The 18,814-nt window shown below is 47.3% G+C and overlaps 1 protein-coding gene across 2 annotated transcripts in view; it reads left to right on the top strand.

The window, feature by feature from the left end:
* Nucleotides 1–18,814, top strand: part of CUX1 (cut like homeobox 1) — a 332,631-nt gene that overhangs the window by 232,616 nt on the left and 81,201 nt on the right. The window contains exons 15-19 of one of the 2 annotated variants that reach the window (XM_055001347.1): nt 56–727; nt 6,424–6,489; nt 13,276–13,377; nt 15,230–16,059; nt 18,070–18,235. The exons of the other annotated variant lie outside the window; for it this stretch is intronic. Coding sequence (XP_054857322.1) covers nt 56–727; nt 6,424–6,489; nt 13,276–13,377; nt 15,230–16,059; nt 18,070–18,235 — 1,836 coding nt within the window. The remainder of the gene's footprint in view (nt 1–55; nt 728–6,423; nt 6,490–13,275; nt 13,378–15,229; nt 16,060–18,069; nt 18,236–18,814) is intronic. 2 annotated transcript variants of the gene reach the window in all.

Here is an 18,814-nt window from a genome sequence, read left to right as displayed (position 1 = left end):
CTTTTTTTTCCCTTTTTAATCCCCCATAATGCATTATGTTTGACCTTCCTTGTAGGGTCAGCCAGGAGAAAAGGGAAAGACCAGCCTGAGAATCAGCGTCCTGCAACTTTGCCAGCCTCCCCTCCTTCTCAGTTGCCCCGCAACGCAGGGGAGCAGGCTTCCAATACTAATGGTACTCACCAGTTCTCACCAACGGGTTTAAGTCAAGACTTTTTCAGCTCGTCTTTGGCAAGCTCCGGCTTACCCCTGGCTTCTACAGGAAAATTTGCACTAAACTCTCTTCTCCAGCGCCAGCTTATGCAGTCCTTCTACTCCAAGGCAATGCAAGAAGCAGGAAGCACAAGCATGATTTTTTCAGCAGGTCCCTACAGCACAAACTCCATATCTTCCCAAAGTCCTTTGCAACAAAGCCCGGACGTCAACGGCATGGCCCCATCGCCCAGCCAATCGGAAAGCACCGGCAGTGCCTCCGAAGGCGAGGAAATCGACACGGCTGAAATCGCACGTCAGGTCAAAGAGCAGTTGATCAAGCACAATATTGGACAGCGGATATTTGGACATTACGTTTTGGGGCTCTCTCAAGGGTCCGTGAGCGAGATCCTGGCTCGGCCAAAACCGTGGAATAAGTTGACGGTGCGAGGCAAGGAGCCGTTTCATAAGATGAAGCAGTTCCTTTCGGATGAGCAGAACATCTTGGCGTTGCGCAGCATCCAGGGCAGGCAAAGAGGTGAGTGAGGCACTGGCCTCCAGCCTTCCTTTCATATATGTTCTTGGTAGGTGGCAGAACCCGATCAGGTGGCTTGCCAGGTTGAGCCGCCAAAGCTGTCCAGGTGGTCTTCGCCTTTAAGCTTAAAGAGCTAAAGGCAAATTGTGCTTGTGATACACAAAGGCGGTTTTGCCGAAAATCAGGGTAAAGTGGCAGAGTGGAAGATGGCACGACACATGGGGACAGTCTGTGGCAGGAACCTCAATGAAACGAGCAGGAGGTGCTGCTTCACGTTGACTTCCCGCAAAGCCACCTCGGTGTATACCACATACGATCTCCCTCGCACAAATTGTACTTGGGACATACATGCACTTGCATACCTCCTGTTCTCTTCAGTGGAACCGGTGCAGGAGAACCTCCCAGGGAATTGAGTCCTTGTTAGTTAATAAGAAGATTGGTAGGTCTTCCACCTTGGGCATTCAAAGGTCTTGGGATAACCCCAATTCATTTGGCAACAATAAATCATTTTTTTTAAAGAATATACTTTCCAAGGTCTTCACTGCAACTAGCTATTCTAGGCTGATGTAAGATGTACTTTAGTTAAACTATCCTCCTGGTTCTTGACCACCACATAACCTGCTTTCTTTGCGGGACCATTTTGAGGAGGCAGAACAGTGTCTGCTTCTCCCTGACCCGCCCCTCTCATTGATCCAGTATACATCAAAGTGACCCAAGTGAGGAGTTAGGCCTTTGAAATCATGCATTGTTATCATCTGATTGGTCCTTGGAGATCGCATGGTCCAGCCCCCCTCCTGCAACATCCCACAGACAAAATCAGAGTAGTTGAGTTGTATCACTGCGTCCCCTACCCCAGGACAGGCCCGTAATTACACATCCTGCCACCCCACAAATGCAAGAGAAACGAAATAATCCGCTTGCTGCATTCAGCTCTCATCCTCTGCTTAAGGGCCAGGCAGATCATTACAAAGCTAGAGCAGCAGGGGTATAAGATGCTGAAGCATAAAGCAAAATTGGGAGGGGGGGGAGCGATGGTTATCCCACTGATCTCCATTAACAGTAGGGCTGGCATGTGTGCGTAGAGGAGGCCATGCAATATCAAGATGGATGAGATGGTCCGTGTAAGAGCCACTGAAATAAATAACCCATCTTTGCTAAGCATTCCTTTAGCACAGTCCCATAAGAGACAGGTTCCATCGCCTGACTGAGCAAAACAAGTCATTGCAAAAGGGATGGAGGTGCCATCGCTTTCTCCCTTGTTCCTGGTGACGTCTGTTAGTATGCTATGGGTTAAAGTGTCATTATTCCATCCCCAAAGACCCCATGAGTCGGATCCAGCCAACCTTTTCATGCAACCTTCCCTTCCTTAGTACATCCTCCATCTCACATGGCTTTTGTTAACACACGTCCCATGATTCACAGCATAGCATTGTTGGGTGGTCAACACGGATACCTTCTTCTGTATTCAGTTGCAGAAAAGCTGGTTGGATCCAACCCCACACTTCTTACGGCAACTAGGCCTCTCAGGACCATATGAAGTCATCCTATAATGGTTTCTCAGGCCATCTTGATCAGTAGCTCCTGGCAGTGGTTCTCCAAGATCTCAGGCAGTCAAGAGGGACATTCCCAGCAGCTACTATCTAAGAATGTTTAACTCGAGGTGCCAGATGTTGAACATGGGACCTGCACCACGAAAGCCATGTGTTCACCCAACCTTATAAGGAAGCTGCCCTATACTGAGTCAAGATATCCCAATACAGTCTACTCTGACTGGTAGTAACTCTCCAGAGTCTCGGAAAGAAAAGGGTCTTTCCCAACACCTGCCACTTGAAATCCTTCCCTGGAGATGCTTGGGATTAAACCTTGGGAACTTCTGCATGCAGGCTGTGTCTCCTGTTGGTAAACCCTGGTCATGCCCCAGTAGGAGGGATTTCCTTATGCATTGTCGAAGGCTTTCACTGCCGGAGAATGATGGTTGTTGTGGATTTTCCGGGCTGTCTAGCCGTGGTCTTGGCATTGTAGTTCCTGGCATTTTGCCAGCAGGTGTGACTGGCATCTTTTGGTGCTACACCTCTGAAGATGCCAGTCACACCTGCTGGCGAAACATCAGGAACTACAATGCCAAGACCATGGCTATACAGCCCGGAAAATCCACAACAACCAGATTTCCTTATGCGTTCCTATTATTAATAGTGCAAGGAGGTACTGCAGATGACCCCCTGCTGTATGCCGTGATCTGTTCCCATTGAGTCCTACCTCAGTAGTTTTTCTCAGGTCTCATTCTAGGGAAGGAAACTTTTTCCTCAGCCGAAATCACCTGTGGTTCCTTTTCCTCGTGGTTGTCCTTGCCCTCATTCTTCACAATCAAAACCCCTTTTCTTGATTTATGCTGAACTTTCAGCTCCTTACGGCAGAAGCAAAGCCCTCCATCTTGAATCAAGTTTTTCCTTCTTTCCCCCCACCTTCTGGGGCACGCTCTTCAGCACAACCCATCTCACGTCTTGGGTTGCGTGCAGGCACACAGGTGCAGCAGTCACATTTTGACATTATTTTAGCAAAAAGAAAATTTTACTGACCAGATCCTGCAATTCCAGGCAGAGGAGGGAGAGGTGCGTACCAGTGGGCGAACTTACTAAGTAAAGATCTGTATTTGGTCTGGAGTAGAATGAAATTGAGAAATGAGGCTTAGTTTCGAGACTCGGCATAGGAAAACAGTTGTGGGAATAAAAATGCTAAACCATCCTGGTTTTTTGTTCAATAGGAGCCACGGATCTGTCAGTCTGGTTGGGATAGAGAACTCCCCTCTACCCCCTTCCCTTCGTCATCCCTAATTCAGCTTTGGTGCAGGGATGTCACTGGAAACAAAAACTTGGTTCCCCACCAAAGTTTTTTTTTTCTCTGCGGTGTGTAAGCCAGGGAATGAAGGGGTGATGTTTCCCCCAATTGCAGTAGCATCCCTAACTTGTTTTCCATTGTAGCAATGAATGTATTTTTAATTAAGCATCACTAGAGGTCTTTTAGGGTGCTCAAAGCACTTCGTGTGCATCGTTCTCTTTTAAGTGTAACAGCCCACGAGGCTAAGGCCAGAGGGACTGTGGTTTGCCTAAGGTCATCTGGTAGGATCGTGGCAGAGGTGAGATTTGAGCTAAGGACTAACCTATCTCGTCCACAATGTTGCACCATCTCTCATATTTTTATTCTTTTTTCACAATAATCTTTTTCCTTGGAGCTCAAGACAGTAGCCCCAGGGTTCCTATATGGGCACAGGCAGCAAGCAGACTGAGATACCGTGGCCTCATCCTGTGTCTTCAGAGCATGCACTGGGACAGCCCTTTGCATGCAGGCGAGAAAGGGAAGGGGGTCATCAGCAGAGCATAGAGCTAAATCTTCCCCTGGTGAACACTGGGAATGCAAATCAAGGTTTCCCTTTTCAGCTGTGTCTCAAGGTGTACAAAGTATCCAACACTCCGGTTATTCCATTTTAAAAAGTCCTCTTCTGTGAATGACCATTGCATGTCATTGATTTTAAATCACAATAGCATTATTGATTTCTGCATTTTTCTTTTCATTTTGTAACTTGCTTTGGAACCCCCATTGCAAATTCTCCAGTATTCTATATCTTATATACCAATAGCCAAATTGCCCTGATCTGAGGATACCTAAATCCAGAGATTGGAGCCATGAACGGATAAGACATATCTTCCTACACACCTGAAAAATGCCCCTGGTTTGCAGAAAAATCTGAAATCTAAAAAAAAAAAATACACATACAAAATGATCAAAGGAGTGCCTGTAGCTTTAACCCAATGCCCTCAGTGGCTGCTCCTAAGTAACCATTAGCCAGAATTCCAGGGCTGTTTTGGCCTTTGAAGGAGGACTCATTTGGGGCCAGGCCCAGAAGCAACCACTGGCCAATGTGAGACCACATGACTTGCATGGTTCACCCAGGCCCAGCTGATTGCTGCTGTTCAACAGCCCCCCCCCAAGCGTAGTGTAGTGTAGTGTAGTGGTTAGAGTTTCAGAATAGGACATGGGAGACCCATGTTTAAATCTCCACTCTGCTGTGGAAGCTCACTGGGGGACTTTGATTCAGTCACACACTCTCATCCTAATCTCTACCTCTCAGGGTTGTTGTGAGAATAACATGGAGGCAAGGGGATTGGGTCCCCATTGTGGAGAAGGGCAGTATATAAATGAAGCGAATTTGTAAATATGGATGAAGATGGGGAACAGATAAAAGTTAAGTTGTTTAGTGGGTTTAAAGAAGAGAAGGATGCCGGGAAAGGAGAACTTATGGAGGCCGCCAGGAAGAGGGAAAGAGGAAATCGTGTGGGGAAGGGGATACAGGGAAAAGTGAAGTACTCCCTGCAGATCTGTGCAGATTCCCCATCATGCAACTGAGCCATATGGATGAAGGGTGGAGGCAGATGAAGGTGGGTGGGAAGCAGGGAAGGAAGCAGGAAAAGGGGGAGAGGTACGAGGGCAGGGAAGGGAAAGAGGACAGGAGGGAAAATGAGACACCCCCACCCGCAAATCCCTGCGGGTCCCTCACTTGTAATGACTAAATGACTGGCAACGAACAAGAATAAGAGACTGGGATGGTTTATCCTTCTTCCCACAACTGTTTTGTTTTGTTTTTCCATATGCCACATGGCTAATTACACAGCCAGTTTTTGTATCATCTGCTAGTCCAGGTACACTCTTACGGAACATCAGTAGCAAAGTGGACATACCGCAGGATAATATCACAATCCTGTTTAGTGAGAAATGGACATCAGCTTTGGAAAGCCAAACTCAAAATTTTGACAAATAGGGTTGGTCCCAGCTGAAAGCAGCTTTTCCTGTACTTGCCTGCAGGTGGCTTGGCGGAGGGGAGGGTTGTCCCCTGAAATGATTTATTAATTTACATATTTTAATTTACATATTTACATATTTTTGTTTGAAAGAAAGGTGAGAAAATCCGTTTTAAGAAAAGGGGACAGGGGCAGGGCTTTTTTTCAGCAGGAATGCGGTGGAACGGAGTTCCGGCACTTCTTGAAAATGGTCACATGGCTGGTGGCCCCGCCCCCTGATCTCCAGACAGAGGGTAATCTAAACTCCCCTCTGTCTGGAGAAAAGGGGGCGGGGCCACCGGCCATGTGACCATTTTTGCCGAGGGCGATTTAAACTTTAAAAAACTCCCCCTTGTTCCAGCTGACCCAAAGTGACGTCATTGTGCAGTCCTGAGTTCTACCACTGAGTTCCACCACCTCTTTTCCCAGAAAAAAAGCCCTGGAGAAGGGTAAAACCCCATCTAAAGTTTTGAGACCTCTTGGAGGCACCTCTGGCCCTGAAATCCCATGCTCACAAAGGAGGGCTAGGGGTGTCTTGTACCGTGCTGTCCTCCTTTTTTCCTGATTGTTCTTGCAAGGATTACTGATCCACCTCCAATTTTTTATACCTTTGGAGATGTGTATTTATATCTGACTAATCTCTCTTGAGCGTAGCTGTAATCTTTATTAACAAGCTGGCCTGCCTTGCTTCCTTTCTAAAGGCACCCAGCCTCTCTGGCTGGAAGTTTGAAACCCTGCTGCTTGATTTTTACCTCTCTGACTCTCCCCAACTAGAGCCAGACCAGTTTCGTGTCATCTCGCGGCCCACGATTGTCAGAACCATCATCCCCTGATTGTTTTGTTCTTACCGAACTTGTTTTTCAACAGAGAATCCAGGCCAGAACCTGAACAGGCTATTTCAGGAAGTACCGAAACGAAGAAATGGGTCGGAAGGTACGTCACAGGCAGGTGTTTCTCTTTGCAGTCGATATCTGGGCAGTGGCGTGTGCTTAGCTGTGTGTCTTCTGTATTTTCTTCTTTTTTTTTTAATCCAGAAACATAAAAAGGTTGCAGTTTGATTCTGGCCTGGAATCTGATGGAAAAACAGACAATGGCCCGGTGCACACGTAATGCCTGGCTCTCTGCCAATGAGATCTGCTAGTCAAGAGCCAGTCTCGGGAAGGGCCACTTTTCTCTCTCTCCTGGTGCACAGATTCATCCCTTCTGTCTTTTGTTTGTATTAGCCATGGTTTTAGTATTACATGAGCACAGATGCTAACTGTGGTTGACGCTAACCAGGTTTTCCAGACCCTGGTTCGATATTGGTTGCGTTAACAATGGTAAATGTCAAAGCATGTGCAATGCTGAACCCATGGGTAAGTCAAAGGAAGGGTGGGAGGGTTTGCGCCGGAGGCAGGGGAGAGAGGAAGTGTGCTTTCTCTTGGCTGGCTCCTGGTTTGCAAGCTTTACAGGGAGCCAGCACTGGGTCTGCACAGGACCAGTAAGTATAAAACAAACCATGGGTTTTAACAACAAGAACTCTAGATTTTCCCCCTCCTCTCTCATTCTAGTGCTATACTAACCTGACTCCTTTGAGTGAAAACTTCAGCCTCACCTAGACAGAATGAGAAATGGTTTTCATTAATCTGGACCGCAGTAGTATCCTGCCTGTCTTGCAGGCCCCATTTGACCCACACAACAACTCTTATTAAGTCAGTTCAACTGAGGGAGCGAGTGACTGGCCTGAGGTCACCCAGCAAGCTTCATGGCTGAGCAGAGATTTGAACCCGGGACTCCCTGGCCCAAGTCCAAAGCTCTGTTTACTGCACTACGTTGATTCTACTTAAAGGAAATGGCTTATAGCTACTGAGACCATCACTTTGGGGCTTTATTGTGTGTGTGTGTGTGTGTGTGTGAGGGGGGGGGGGTCTCGCTATTCACAACCATAAGTAATTCTGTTACTAGCAGATACATAAAAAGACATGCCTGTATCACATTGATGCACACACAGAGATCTGTGTGATGCAAGCAGGGTTTCCTTTTCTCATGATCTTGCCTAGATAACACGTAGTGTGAGGAAACTGGTGGGATAGCCCATCGGCTAAGCGAATGAGCTGTGACTGGGGAGAGGGGAGTACCAGTTTGGATCTGGTCTGTGCCACAAACTCACTGCCTGACCTTAAGGAAGCCATTTTCTCTCAGCCTTGGTTTTCCTTCCTATTCCCCCAACTAAGTGGTTAGTAATTCTGATCTGCTTTGCAAGGTAGTTATGTGGATTACCACAGTACTGTATGTCAAAGGACTTAGAACACTGAAAGCACGGCATATGTCCTAAGCAGTAAAAAAAGAGCAAGAGTCCAGTAGCACCTATAAGACTAACATAATTTTTTGTAGGGTATGAGCTTTCGTGAGTCACAACTCACTTCTTTAGATGCAGTTAGAACATGAGTCATCTGTCTTTATATCTTGGAGAGTGGAGTGATTTCAGATGCCAAATGACAATAGCCAGTGAGTGACAATAGCAAGTGTGAATGGATTGGGTAGGATATGCAGAGGGGTATTAGTTGGGTAGAAATCAGCATTAATAATGAGACAGGAAGCCTAGGTCTTGATTCAGTCCAGGTGGATGCATTGTCTTGACCTGAATTGCAACTGATAACAAATCTCAAGACCATGCAGCCACCTGGATTGAATCAAGACCAAGGCTTCTTGTCTCATTACCAATGCTGACTACCCATCTGCATATCCCACCTAATCCAATCATGCCTGCTATTATCATTCACCAGCTATAGTCATTTACTTGCTATTGTCATTCGGCATCTGAAATCACAAGATATAAGGACAGATGGACTCACATTCTAGCTGTATCTGAAGAAGTGAGCTGTGACTCACGAAAGCTCATACCCTACCACAAATGTTGTTAGTCTTATGGGTGCTACTGAACTCTTGCTTTTTTCTATTGCTACAGACAGACTAACATGGCTACCCATCTTGATCTAAGTCCTAAGCATTATCATCAATCAGTTGGCAGTGCTGAATGTGTAGAGCCCCAAATGGAAATTTTCTTAGCTAGCAAGTAATCCTTGCCTCAGATGTTGTCTCTGCAGAAGGATTCAGAGAGTCTTTTACGAAGCTCCAGCCTTCTGCTGGGGGTTGAGATCCTTGATAGATGCCATAGAGAAGCATCGGAGAAGGTGGTTTTTGTGGGGGAGAAGATACTGAATTTCTTCTGTAAGAAATACAAAGCATCCCTCCGCATTCTCAGTGGACTGACTGAAGTATATTTTTAGCCAGTCTTTTCCCCACCTTCTGGAGGAGGAACCCAAGGCAGATTACCAGGTTCAATCAAACAGCCCAAGTAAGATGAGATTAAAATATAACATTCACTGCCAGCGGATTTGCTTCCAGAGGGTGTAGCGATGGCCGCAGGCATAGACAGCTTTAAAAGAGGAACAGACGGATTCGTGTAGGCGAGGTCTATTGGTCGCTAGTAGCCCTGGTGACTAAATGGAGGCTCCAGATCCAGAGAAAATAAGCCTCTGAATAGCAGTGCCAGGAGGCAACATCAGGGAAAGTCCTCGGCCTTTCCAGCGTAACCAGTTGGCCCCTGTGTAAGACAAGATGCTGAACAAGATGGACCACCGGTCTGATCCAGCAGGGCTCTTCGATGTATGCAAAGCCATGTCAGCAGGGACTCCGTCTGCTGTTCACTAAAAGCTCTCCTCAAATGTACAGCCTTGCTGGCTTTCTGAATAGCAGAGATAGTAGAGATATTCCTGTCCTGACCGCCAGTGGAAGCCCGGTTCTTCCCCCATTCTTGGGATTTTTCTGCCGTACCTTCTTACTTTTTGGAACCAGCTGCCCGTGGAAGTCAGGATTTTCTTTATTTTGAAAGCACATGGGGACCAAATCAACACGTGCCACTTAAAGTGTTTTTCTGCCTTTCTCTTGTGATCACTGGGTTCACTGGAAGAGGAAAAAGTTAAAAAAACAGGCTATTTTAAATTTGCTTGCGATAGATTTTTGAACTGATTGGCAAACAGGAAGGTTAACTTTCCCAGCCGCCTTTCAGCCTCCCCACATGTTATGGTGCTCATTTCAGAGCTGGCAGAGAGCTGATGCAATGCCAGGAAGCCCCCGGTTCAAGTACTGCCTCAACATCCCTCAGGAATGGTGGCCTTAAGCAAGGTGCTGGTTTTGTTTTTAGTTTATGCTTGCTATATTTATAGTTCATCGTATCCCAAAGGCAGCTTGGGAGACGAGATGGAATATGCAACAGAGCTCTGACTCTCGAAAGCTCATACCCTGAAAATCTTGTTGGTCTCTAAGGTGCCACTGGACTCAAATCCTGTTGCTCTACTGCAGACCAACACGGCCACCCACTTAAAAAATAAAATAGCAACATTGTGATTTCTAAAGTACGAAAGCAAGCCATTAAAAAACAACAACCCTCTTTCTAACAGCAGCAAGCAAAGCCAGAATAGCTACAGCGATTATTCACGATAAATGTTGCATCTTTTCCTGTTGCCTGGAAGAGGTGCCTTGACACACCACCTCTGGGAGCCTTCCCTTCTGGTTTGGGGGGCCACAGTGACAAAGGCCCTGCTTCTGCCTCAAACCAGTCTCACCTCCCACGTAGGCAGAACTCTGTACATCTCATGCATCTCTAATATGGGGCTGGCATCACGAGACCAGCTTGCATATTGGCTTACCAGCGCCGAATGACTCCTCTCGGTATGGCAAGCTCCTCCGCTCCTCCAGCAAGCGCCCTGCTCGTGAGCAGACAAGCTACCTCTCTTTTCTTTCTCGTCCCACTAATCAACTTAAACTCCTATATAAACATATATAAGCATCCATCCATCTAGTCAAGTCTAGCCATGTCTGACTGGCAACAGCCTGGCAGGGTATCGGGCAAACGAAAGGCTTTCGCAGTACCTGCTGCCTGAAATCCATCTCCCTAGAGATTGAACCTGGGTCCTCCTGCTTGAGGAAGGTGCTCTGTGGCTGTGCCATGGCCCCTGCTCCCCAATCCAGCTCCCCAAGGCTGCCTCAAGCAGAGGATAGATGCAGCGCAGGAAGGGGCCTGCATAGCAAGGGCCACAGGCAACCCAGCCGCACCAAGCTGTGCTTCTTACTCCTGCCTGGCCATGGATGGGGAGATGGAGCAGCTCTTGATCACAGTTGAGAGCCCCAGTCTGGTGTGTCTGTTTCATTCTTCTCTGCCCTCCTGCCTCACGGGCGGGTCCTAGCATTGCCAGCCTCCAGGTAGTGGCTGGAGATCCCCCGGAATTACAACTTGTCTCCAGGCCACAGAGATCAGTTCACCTGGAGAAAATGGCTACTTTGGGGGGTGGACTCTATGGAATTATGCCATGCCAAGGTCCTTTCCCTCCCCAAACCCCTCTTTCTCCAGGTTTCACCCCCCCCCCCCCGCCCCCAGATCTCCAGGAATTTCCCAACTTGGAGCTGGCAACCCTAGCTGGTCCCCATTCCAGGCACAAGTGAAGATCTCAGCCTCAAGCTGAAGTAACGTTGGTGGCTGGGTGAAGGAGGGGCAATTGTACTCAAGTTGTACTCTGGGCCATTGTGCCCAGTACTAGCCCACAGTCAAGTGGCTCTCAGGCAGCTTTCTGTGGCCCTACCCACCCACCCAGCTGCCTTGGTGGCAGAGGGCTGCAGGGTCCAATTCAGTCCACAGTTGATGTTTAAATGTGGTGGTTAGAGTTTCAACGTAGGATCTGGGAGAGCCAGTTTCAAATCACTCCTCTGCCGTGGAAGCTCACTGGGTGACTTTGATTCAGTTACACTCTCTCCACCTAACCTGCCTCACAGGGTTGTTGTGAGGATAAAATGGATGCTAATTTGGGTCCCCGTTGGGGAGATAGGCAGCATATAAGTGATGTGAAGAAAGAAATTCTCACCTGTTGAGTGGTCCAGGGGGAATTGCAGGGGGCGGGGGGGGGCAATGCGAAACAAAAGCAGTCCCTCCAGAAGGCAAGTTGAAGCCAGTGGATGCCACGGAAGGCAGAAGAGTGGAGAGATGGAGGCTTGGATGGTGCTGTGAATCTGGCCTAAGGGAAGGCATTTCTACCAATGAAATGCACCTTTCTTGTCTCTCCCCTCCTGCTCAGCCCAAAATGCTGATTCTGGGGAACGGGAGACCCCAATCACATGATGGGCAAATTCGTCATCCGCAGCCGGAGGAGGGAATCAGTGAAAATTCGCTCACACACCTTGTTCTATTAATAGAAATTGACCCTGGGATCCAAGCCAGTGAGATCTTACTTATTATTGCACGATCTCCTTGTAAGCCTTCCCATACAAGCCTCACTGTAGTGCAGAAGAGCTACACCGGAGAACGTCACAAATGATCTGCAGGTGTAAAACGAATGGGAGCAAAATGCCATTTGGATTGTCTGCTCCAGGCACCAAAATGTCTTAGGCCAGCCCTTTGTTGCAAGTCAATGCTTCCCACATCCCATCTCCAGTAGTGGTTCCTAAAGGAATCGGGTGGGGGCAGAGACACAACACAGATCATAGGCTTCTTCTCCGTCATCTTGCATTAGCTGTGCTTTACATCTTCGTGCACAAGCCACACTCAGTTGTGTTTGTGTGTATGTGCGCTCACTCGCTCCTGTGTCTTAAAAGCAGCCCCGAGAGAAGCATTACATTTAAGGGTTGCATACAGAATAGCTTTCCAAATAGTAAGGCATGTTGTGTTTTTGTTTCTTAAAAGTGAGGATTATGCTTCATCTTACTGAATGGGGGGCTTTTAAAAATTATATTTAATCACAAGAGGCAACTCTGATTATTATCAGGATAATGTAAATAAATGGTTCCCCCCACCTCACCCCATGGCCAGGATTTCCTCGTAGCGATTCTCATCTGCAATGAATAAAGTGCTGTATTCAGAATAGTATTTTGTAGTTGATTTTATTGTTTGAAGAAGAAAAATGGGAAAGGAATAGGCCTGCAGCTTGTGCTTTCCTTCTCTCGCTGTTGTTGGGTAGAAATTGTTTTAAGTCTTTGTGATAAGATTCCGAGTTTGAGAGGCTTTGTAGTAGATTGTCCTCCAAGAAACTCGGAGGCCGCCTGCCTAGTTCTCCCCTCTTCCGTTTTATTCCCCAGAGCAATCCTGTGAGGTAGACGGAGAGAGAGTGCCGGGCCAGCCAAAGAACTTTGTAGCAGATAGGGGATTTGAATTCAGGTCTCCTGGCCTTAGCGACGGAGCATGAGCTTTGTATGCAAAAATCCCTGCTTAAAAAGATACTGGGTTAGTAGGGTTGAGGCCTTGGAGAGCTGTTGCCAGTCAGAGGAGACGATGCTTAGCCCAAGATAATCTGATTCAATACGTTCATTAAATGTGTACCCTGCCTTGAGAATGTTTGTTTTAAAAAAGCCGCTTTATAAGTAATCTTTGACCAGAGACCCCAGAGCTGTTCGCTGTATCCATTATACAAAAATGTAGTTTAACAAATTAAAGCCATAAAAAGAATGAGAGAGGGGACATAAGAAGCTTGAATAATTAAATTTTAAAATACAGATTTCAGAATGGAAAATATTAAAACGTTCAGGCCGTTTCGAGGTGAGTATAAGGCAGTTTTGAATCTTCATAGGAGCACAAAATGTGGCAGTGCGTATTGATTTTGACTCGGTTTGATTGATATCCTGCTGGTCTGGAAGGAAAACCCCACTCCTCACATGGTTATTTAACAGCCATTAATTTCTCACTTTTTTCAGGTAACATCACCACGAGAATCCGAACCACGGAGGCAGGCTCCGATGACGCGATCAAATCCATCTTAGAGCAAGCAAAAAGGGAGCTGCAGGTACAGAAAACAGGTAGGCTCTCATGGCCACGCTTCCCTTTTCACCGCATGATAGCGGGATCTTCTAAGCGGCTGGCCCCTTTGCCAACTGCGAGCAGCACCCAGCCCCCCATGAGCAAGGCAGGCATCCCTACGTACTCAAGACACTCGCCATATATGCAAACAGAATATGACTTTGAAAATTAACCAGACATGGGGAGACCTGAAAAACAGACTGATTGGGGTGAAGTGTGGTCCAGGGGGCATGAAATGGGTGAAAATGAAAGTAGTTGGGGAGACGGGCCTGCTCACTTCCCTGCATGTGTATAGTGAACTGGAGAAGGACGTTTGGAGGTGGGAAATCTCCCGGTTGTTTCTCTCTCCACTCACTCCTTCTCACCTTCCCACAGACCCTTTCGGGATCCCTGGCTTTTAGAAACTATTGCCAGAAGCTTGGAAGGGAGCCGTGTGTTGTGGTTAAATTACATAGGAGCTGGCTAACACTTTAAAGGCTTACAAGCACTTATTACCACATGAACGTTCATGAGTCAGCGCTTACTTCCTCAAGTAAATGAAAGGTGTACGTCCATAGGCTTGGTTACATACCCAGCCACAACTGGGGTGGGGAGGGGGGGATGTTGCAAAGAGGGTTTGACAAGATCCAGTCAGAAGTGAGTTCCAAATCACAAAAGCTCATGCTGAAATAAATGTAAGGGGGTAGAGGGGATGCCTCTGATTCAATTCTCTGCACCCTCATGAGACTACAGCGTTGTGGTAGGAGAAGCTATAACAATTAAACTGGTTTCAGGTAGGTAACTGTGTTGGTTTGCCGTAGAACAGCAAACCAGCACAGATTTTCAACTAGATTTTCAAGGTATAAGCTTTCATGAGTCAAAGCTCAATTTGGTATCAGAAGAAGGGAGCTTTGACTCTTGAAAGCGTATGCCCTGAAAATCTAGTTGGTCTCTAAGGTGCCACAGGACTCAAATCCTACAGTTAAACTGGTATAAGACCAATACATGTGTAGTTATGCAAGAAATATTTTTACACTTCCCTAAGCTAGTCCTCATCATTTTTTTTAATTATTTTCTATCATCTTTGGAGTTGACACAGACAGATTATTAACTGTTACAGAAGGTAGAATGCCTGGGAGAGTGATTGAAAGAGATCTGGGAACAGAGAGAAAGCAGAAGGAAACGGAAAATCACCAGGATGTGGGCACAGCAAACAGGGAGGATGGAAGAAAACATATGAAAATTAAGTAAATTCGGGGGAGGGGGATGTGAGATGGTTGGGTGCACCAAAGAAGCAAGGAGTGTATGTACGTGGGCTAATGAGATCTATGTATACAGATCATCTAATGAGATGATCCGTGAAGTTGCTTCTCCAAAACAAATGATTCGGTAATGGCTTCCCTTCTCGTCCATCCCACACAGAGGCAGACCTGGGTTCTCCTGGTCCTTTTGATGTGGCTCACAATATCGGTAATTGTGATCGCCATAAGGTATCCAGGCATAAGTCCGTTAATCATGGCGACGGTTTGGAACTCAACTCATGTTGATGTTCATCAGTCATCCACTTTGAGTCTCAGTGAGAACGGCAGGCTATATACAATGTAAATAAATAAATCGTGAGAGTTTTGGTGGAAAGATGTTAGGAAACTTTTGTAGTAACTCTTGGCATTGGGTGCTACACGTTTGCAAAATGACACTTTGGTTGGTTTGAGTGCAGCCAAGGTAACCCTCTCCGAGACAATTGCTAAGAGGGTTATCAGTAGATTTCTTTTCTGTACTTCTGGTCTGTATCTCTTGTTTGGCGAGAGCTGGCATTGCAACCTGAGAGGTAGCCCTGATCTCATCTGTTCTTGTCTGGTTTCCCCCCCTCAGTTGAGCCTGCTCAGCCCCCTTCTGCCTCCAGCAGTGGCAGTTCTGACGATGCCATTCGCTCCATCCTGCAGCAAGCCCGGCGTGAAATGGAAGCACAGCAGGCTGCCCTCGAGCCTGCCTTAAAAGCAACCCCCCTGTCCCAAACAGAGATCTCCATTTTGTCCCCGAAACTGATCTCCGCAGCAGCAATTTCGTCAGTCTCCAGTTATTCTCCCCTGGCCATGTCCCTGAAGAAGCATTCGTCGTCGGTGGATTCCAGTGTCTCCTCCCTGCAGAACGCCTCTGGACTGAAGAAGGAGGCCCAAGAGGCCCCCATTCTCGATCTCCATGGGATCTCCGATTCAACGCAAGGAGTGCTGAGACACGTCAAAAATGAACTGGGGCGTAGCGGGGTATGGAAGGACCACTGGTGGAACACTGTGCAGCCTGAGAGGAGAAACGCAGTTCCTCCCGAAGACCCCAAAGTGGAGGAAGCCCCAAGCGGGAAAGAGAAGACCAGTAACCAGTCTCGGTCGGATCGTGGCCAGCAACTCCAAGGGCCCTCCTCTTCGGACTACTGGAAGGAGTGGCCAAATGCTGAGTCTCCCTATTCTCAGAGCTCTGAACTGAGTGTGACGGGGGCCAGTCGCAGCGAGACACCTCAAAACAGCCCCCTCCCTTCCTCCCCCATCGTCCCTTTGTCAAAGCCATCTAAACCGTCTGTTCCGCCACTGACCCCCGAGCAGTATGAGATTTATATGTACCAGGAAGTGGATACGATAGAGCTAACCCGTCAGGTCAAAGAGAAGCTAGCAAAGAACGGCATCTGCCAAAGGATATTTGGGGAAAAGGTAAGGATTTGCCCGAGTTCTGTTTTCCGTTTTGGTGGTCCCTTTGTGGCTGGCGCTAGGCAATATTTGTTTGCTTGCTTTTCAATGAAAACGTCTCCCAACTTTGCACTAGGCGGTCCCCGATTTTGTACCCAGAATGCATTTTAGCGATTTTAATTTACGTTCCAATCAAAACACATCTGACTTCCCATTCTCATGAACCTATGAAGTTGCCTTACGCTGAGCCAGATCACGTCAGCGTGGCCTTCTGGGACCAGGAGAGGCTTTCCAAGGTCTGGGACAGAGTTTTCCTGCATCACGTGCTACCTGATACTGTAACTGGAGATGCCGGGGACTGAACTTGGGACCTTCTGTATGCAAGGCAGATGCTTTACCGCTGAGCCCCTCCCCATTCCATGGACCATTGTCAGTTATTAGCAAGGTGGATTGAAGATGGTCGTTTATGGGGGTTTCTTTTGTTCTCTGCTTGCTAATGTGCAGCATCCTGCTCATTGCTAGTGCTCATCAATCAGGGGTGGCCAAACTCGCTTAATGTAAGAGCCACATAGAATAAACGTCCGACGTTTGAGAGCCGCAAAAGTGACATCACATCCTTGCTAGGCTTCACCCCTAAAGTCCCCAGATATTTTCTGGGTCAGACCTGGCAACCCCAACATTTTTATTGAAAATATGAAAGACATGGAAAGAAAAAAGGAAGGAAGGAAAAACGGAAAAGGGAGGAAAGATGTGGAAAGAAAGAAGGAAAGGGAAAGACATGGAAAGAAAGGAGGAAAGGAGGGAGGGAAATAAACTAAATTAAAATAAAATATATGGCCACGGCGATACTCAGAGACCTCCGGAAGCCACACAATATGTCTAGAAGAGCCACATGTGGCTCCCAAGCCGTAATTTGGCCACCCCTGTCTTTAATGATCCATGTGTGAAATGAACCCTGAGCCTTGAACACCTTTGGGTGGACAAGCCAGTTCTGCATAAACTAAGCTAAGCTAAATGAGAAGCGCCAGAACCAAAGAGAGAAAGAGAGATTCTGGAGATATTCTTAGGAGTTTGGGCAAGGAACATGTTTCTTGCTCCCACCCTGCCTCTGAAGATGCATATCTTTGAGGTCTGCTGTTAAGAGCAAGGAGCGGTAGCACCTAGAATTAAGATTCTGGTCAATTGCCAGCTTGCTTGTTTGATTGTACAAGCCCACCCGTGGGCATGTGTGCAAATGGCCACTGGCCTGCTTTCCTCAAACAAGTCAGAACGCCTTCCGGCAATCAGACAGAGAAGTGCTACAAAGGGGAAGGGGCATTCTTCTGTTCATTCTTTCTTCTGCCACAAATAACTAATGCGTAGATATTTGTGGTAGATTCACTAGTGGAAGTTTTCTCTGGTCTTTGTCACATTTATGGATCTACTAATAAGGCTGCATCAGTAAACGGCAGCCGTGTCTTTTTAGTGCATCATGTAGACTTTCGGCAGCAAAAACGAGTGAATATTCTGCAGCCATTTATTTATAAATCCAAATGCATTTGGGAGATCAGATGCCCAGTCACAGCCCAAAGTCACCCGTAATGTAACGTATACAGTAATATTATTTAAACCAGAAACTTGCCAACTTCTTGAGTCTGAGGGTGTGGATTCTCCTTGTCCAAATTGTGCAAGGAGCAGATTCTGTCTCTCTGTCTCGCTCCCCAGCCCCATCTCAAGAAGTTGGTGAGAAGGGATAATTGTAACGTGAGAAGATCTTCTGCCCAGTTGGTGACTGGGGGATGGGGAAGGGATTGGCAGGCACCCAGAGAGTTGTGCAACACATCTTACCCGTTGGGTACCAGTCTGTTTAAACTTGCTGTTTCCCCTCTTGAAAAATGAGACAGACAACTTCCAAGATGTCAACTCACCCTGTTCACCCTCCTGAATCATGCAGGAGAGCCCAGAAAAGTCAGGGTCCGTGGGCTACCTGTGGGTTTTGCCTGCTCTAAACAAACGCTGCGCTGAATCTTGTCCCCTCTGTTTGTTTCCCTTCAGGTGCTGGGTCTCTCCCAGGGGAGCGTCAGCGACATGCTGTCCCGGCCAAAGCCATGGAGCAAGTTGACACAAAAAGGCCGTGAGCCGTTTATCCGCATGCAGCTCTGGCTGAACGGTGAGCTGGGCCAGGGAGTCCTGCCGACCCAAGGGCAGCCTCAAGGCCAAGGTAAATGCCTGGGTCGGTCCTATTGGGAGCTCTTGGCCACTTGTTTTTCATCTCGCAAGCTTACAATGTTAGCTTGGATTCTTTAGGTTTGGTGCCCTTTTGGTTGAAGAATCGTTTCCCCAAATATTTGTTTTGCACAAGTGAGAACGCCATTTGAGAACGCCAAGTGAGAACTGCATTTTGGTATCCAGCAGTGGTCAGGGATAAAAGTGTCATGAACAGAAGAGACAATATCTTACAGGGAAAAAGGTGTGCCCAAGAGTGTACACCGTGGTGGCCACAACCAAAGATTTGCTTTGAGTAAAACTGTATCCCGTCCCCTCCCATCGTTGCAGTCGAGGCTCGTGTGGGATGTAACACTCTGCTTTCTTGACATGCTCCATAGGGGGCCAGTGAGTGCCCTTCCTCTAGAAGACAACAGTTTTCAAAATATAATGTGCAAGGGAAATGTAGAGAGATTCCAAGAAACACGAAAGCTACCCTTGCTTTGCACACAAACAAAATACTTGTGCCTTGGTGCACGTGCCCAGAAATGGAGGCCTCTCTCCCTTGTGGGTTTTTTTCAGTACTGTCTCTACT

This window comes from Eublepharis macularius, chromosome 17, assembly GCF_028583425.1.
Source record: "Eublepharis macularius isolate TG4126 chromosome 17, MPM_Emac_v1.0, whole genome shotgun sequence".
In the NCBI taxonomy this organism is placed as follows: Eukaryota; Metazoa; Chordata; class Lepidosauria; order Squamata; family Eublepharidae; genus Eublepharis; species Eublepharis macularius.
This window is presented reverse-complemented; position numbering and strand designations above follow the sequence as displayed.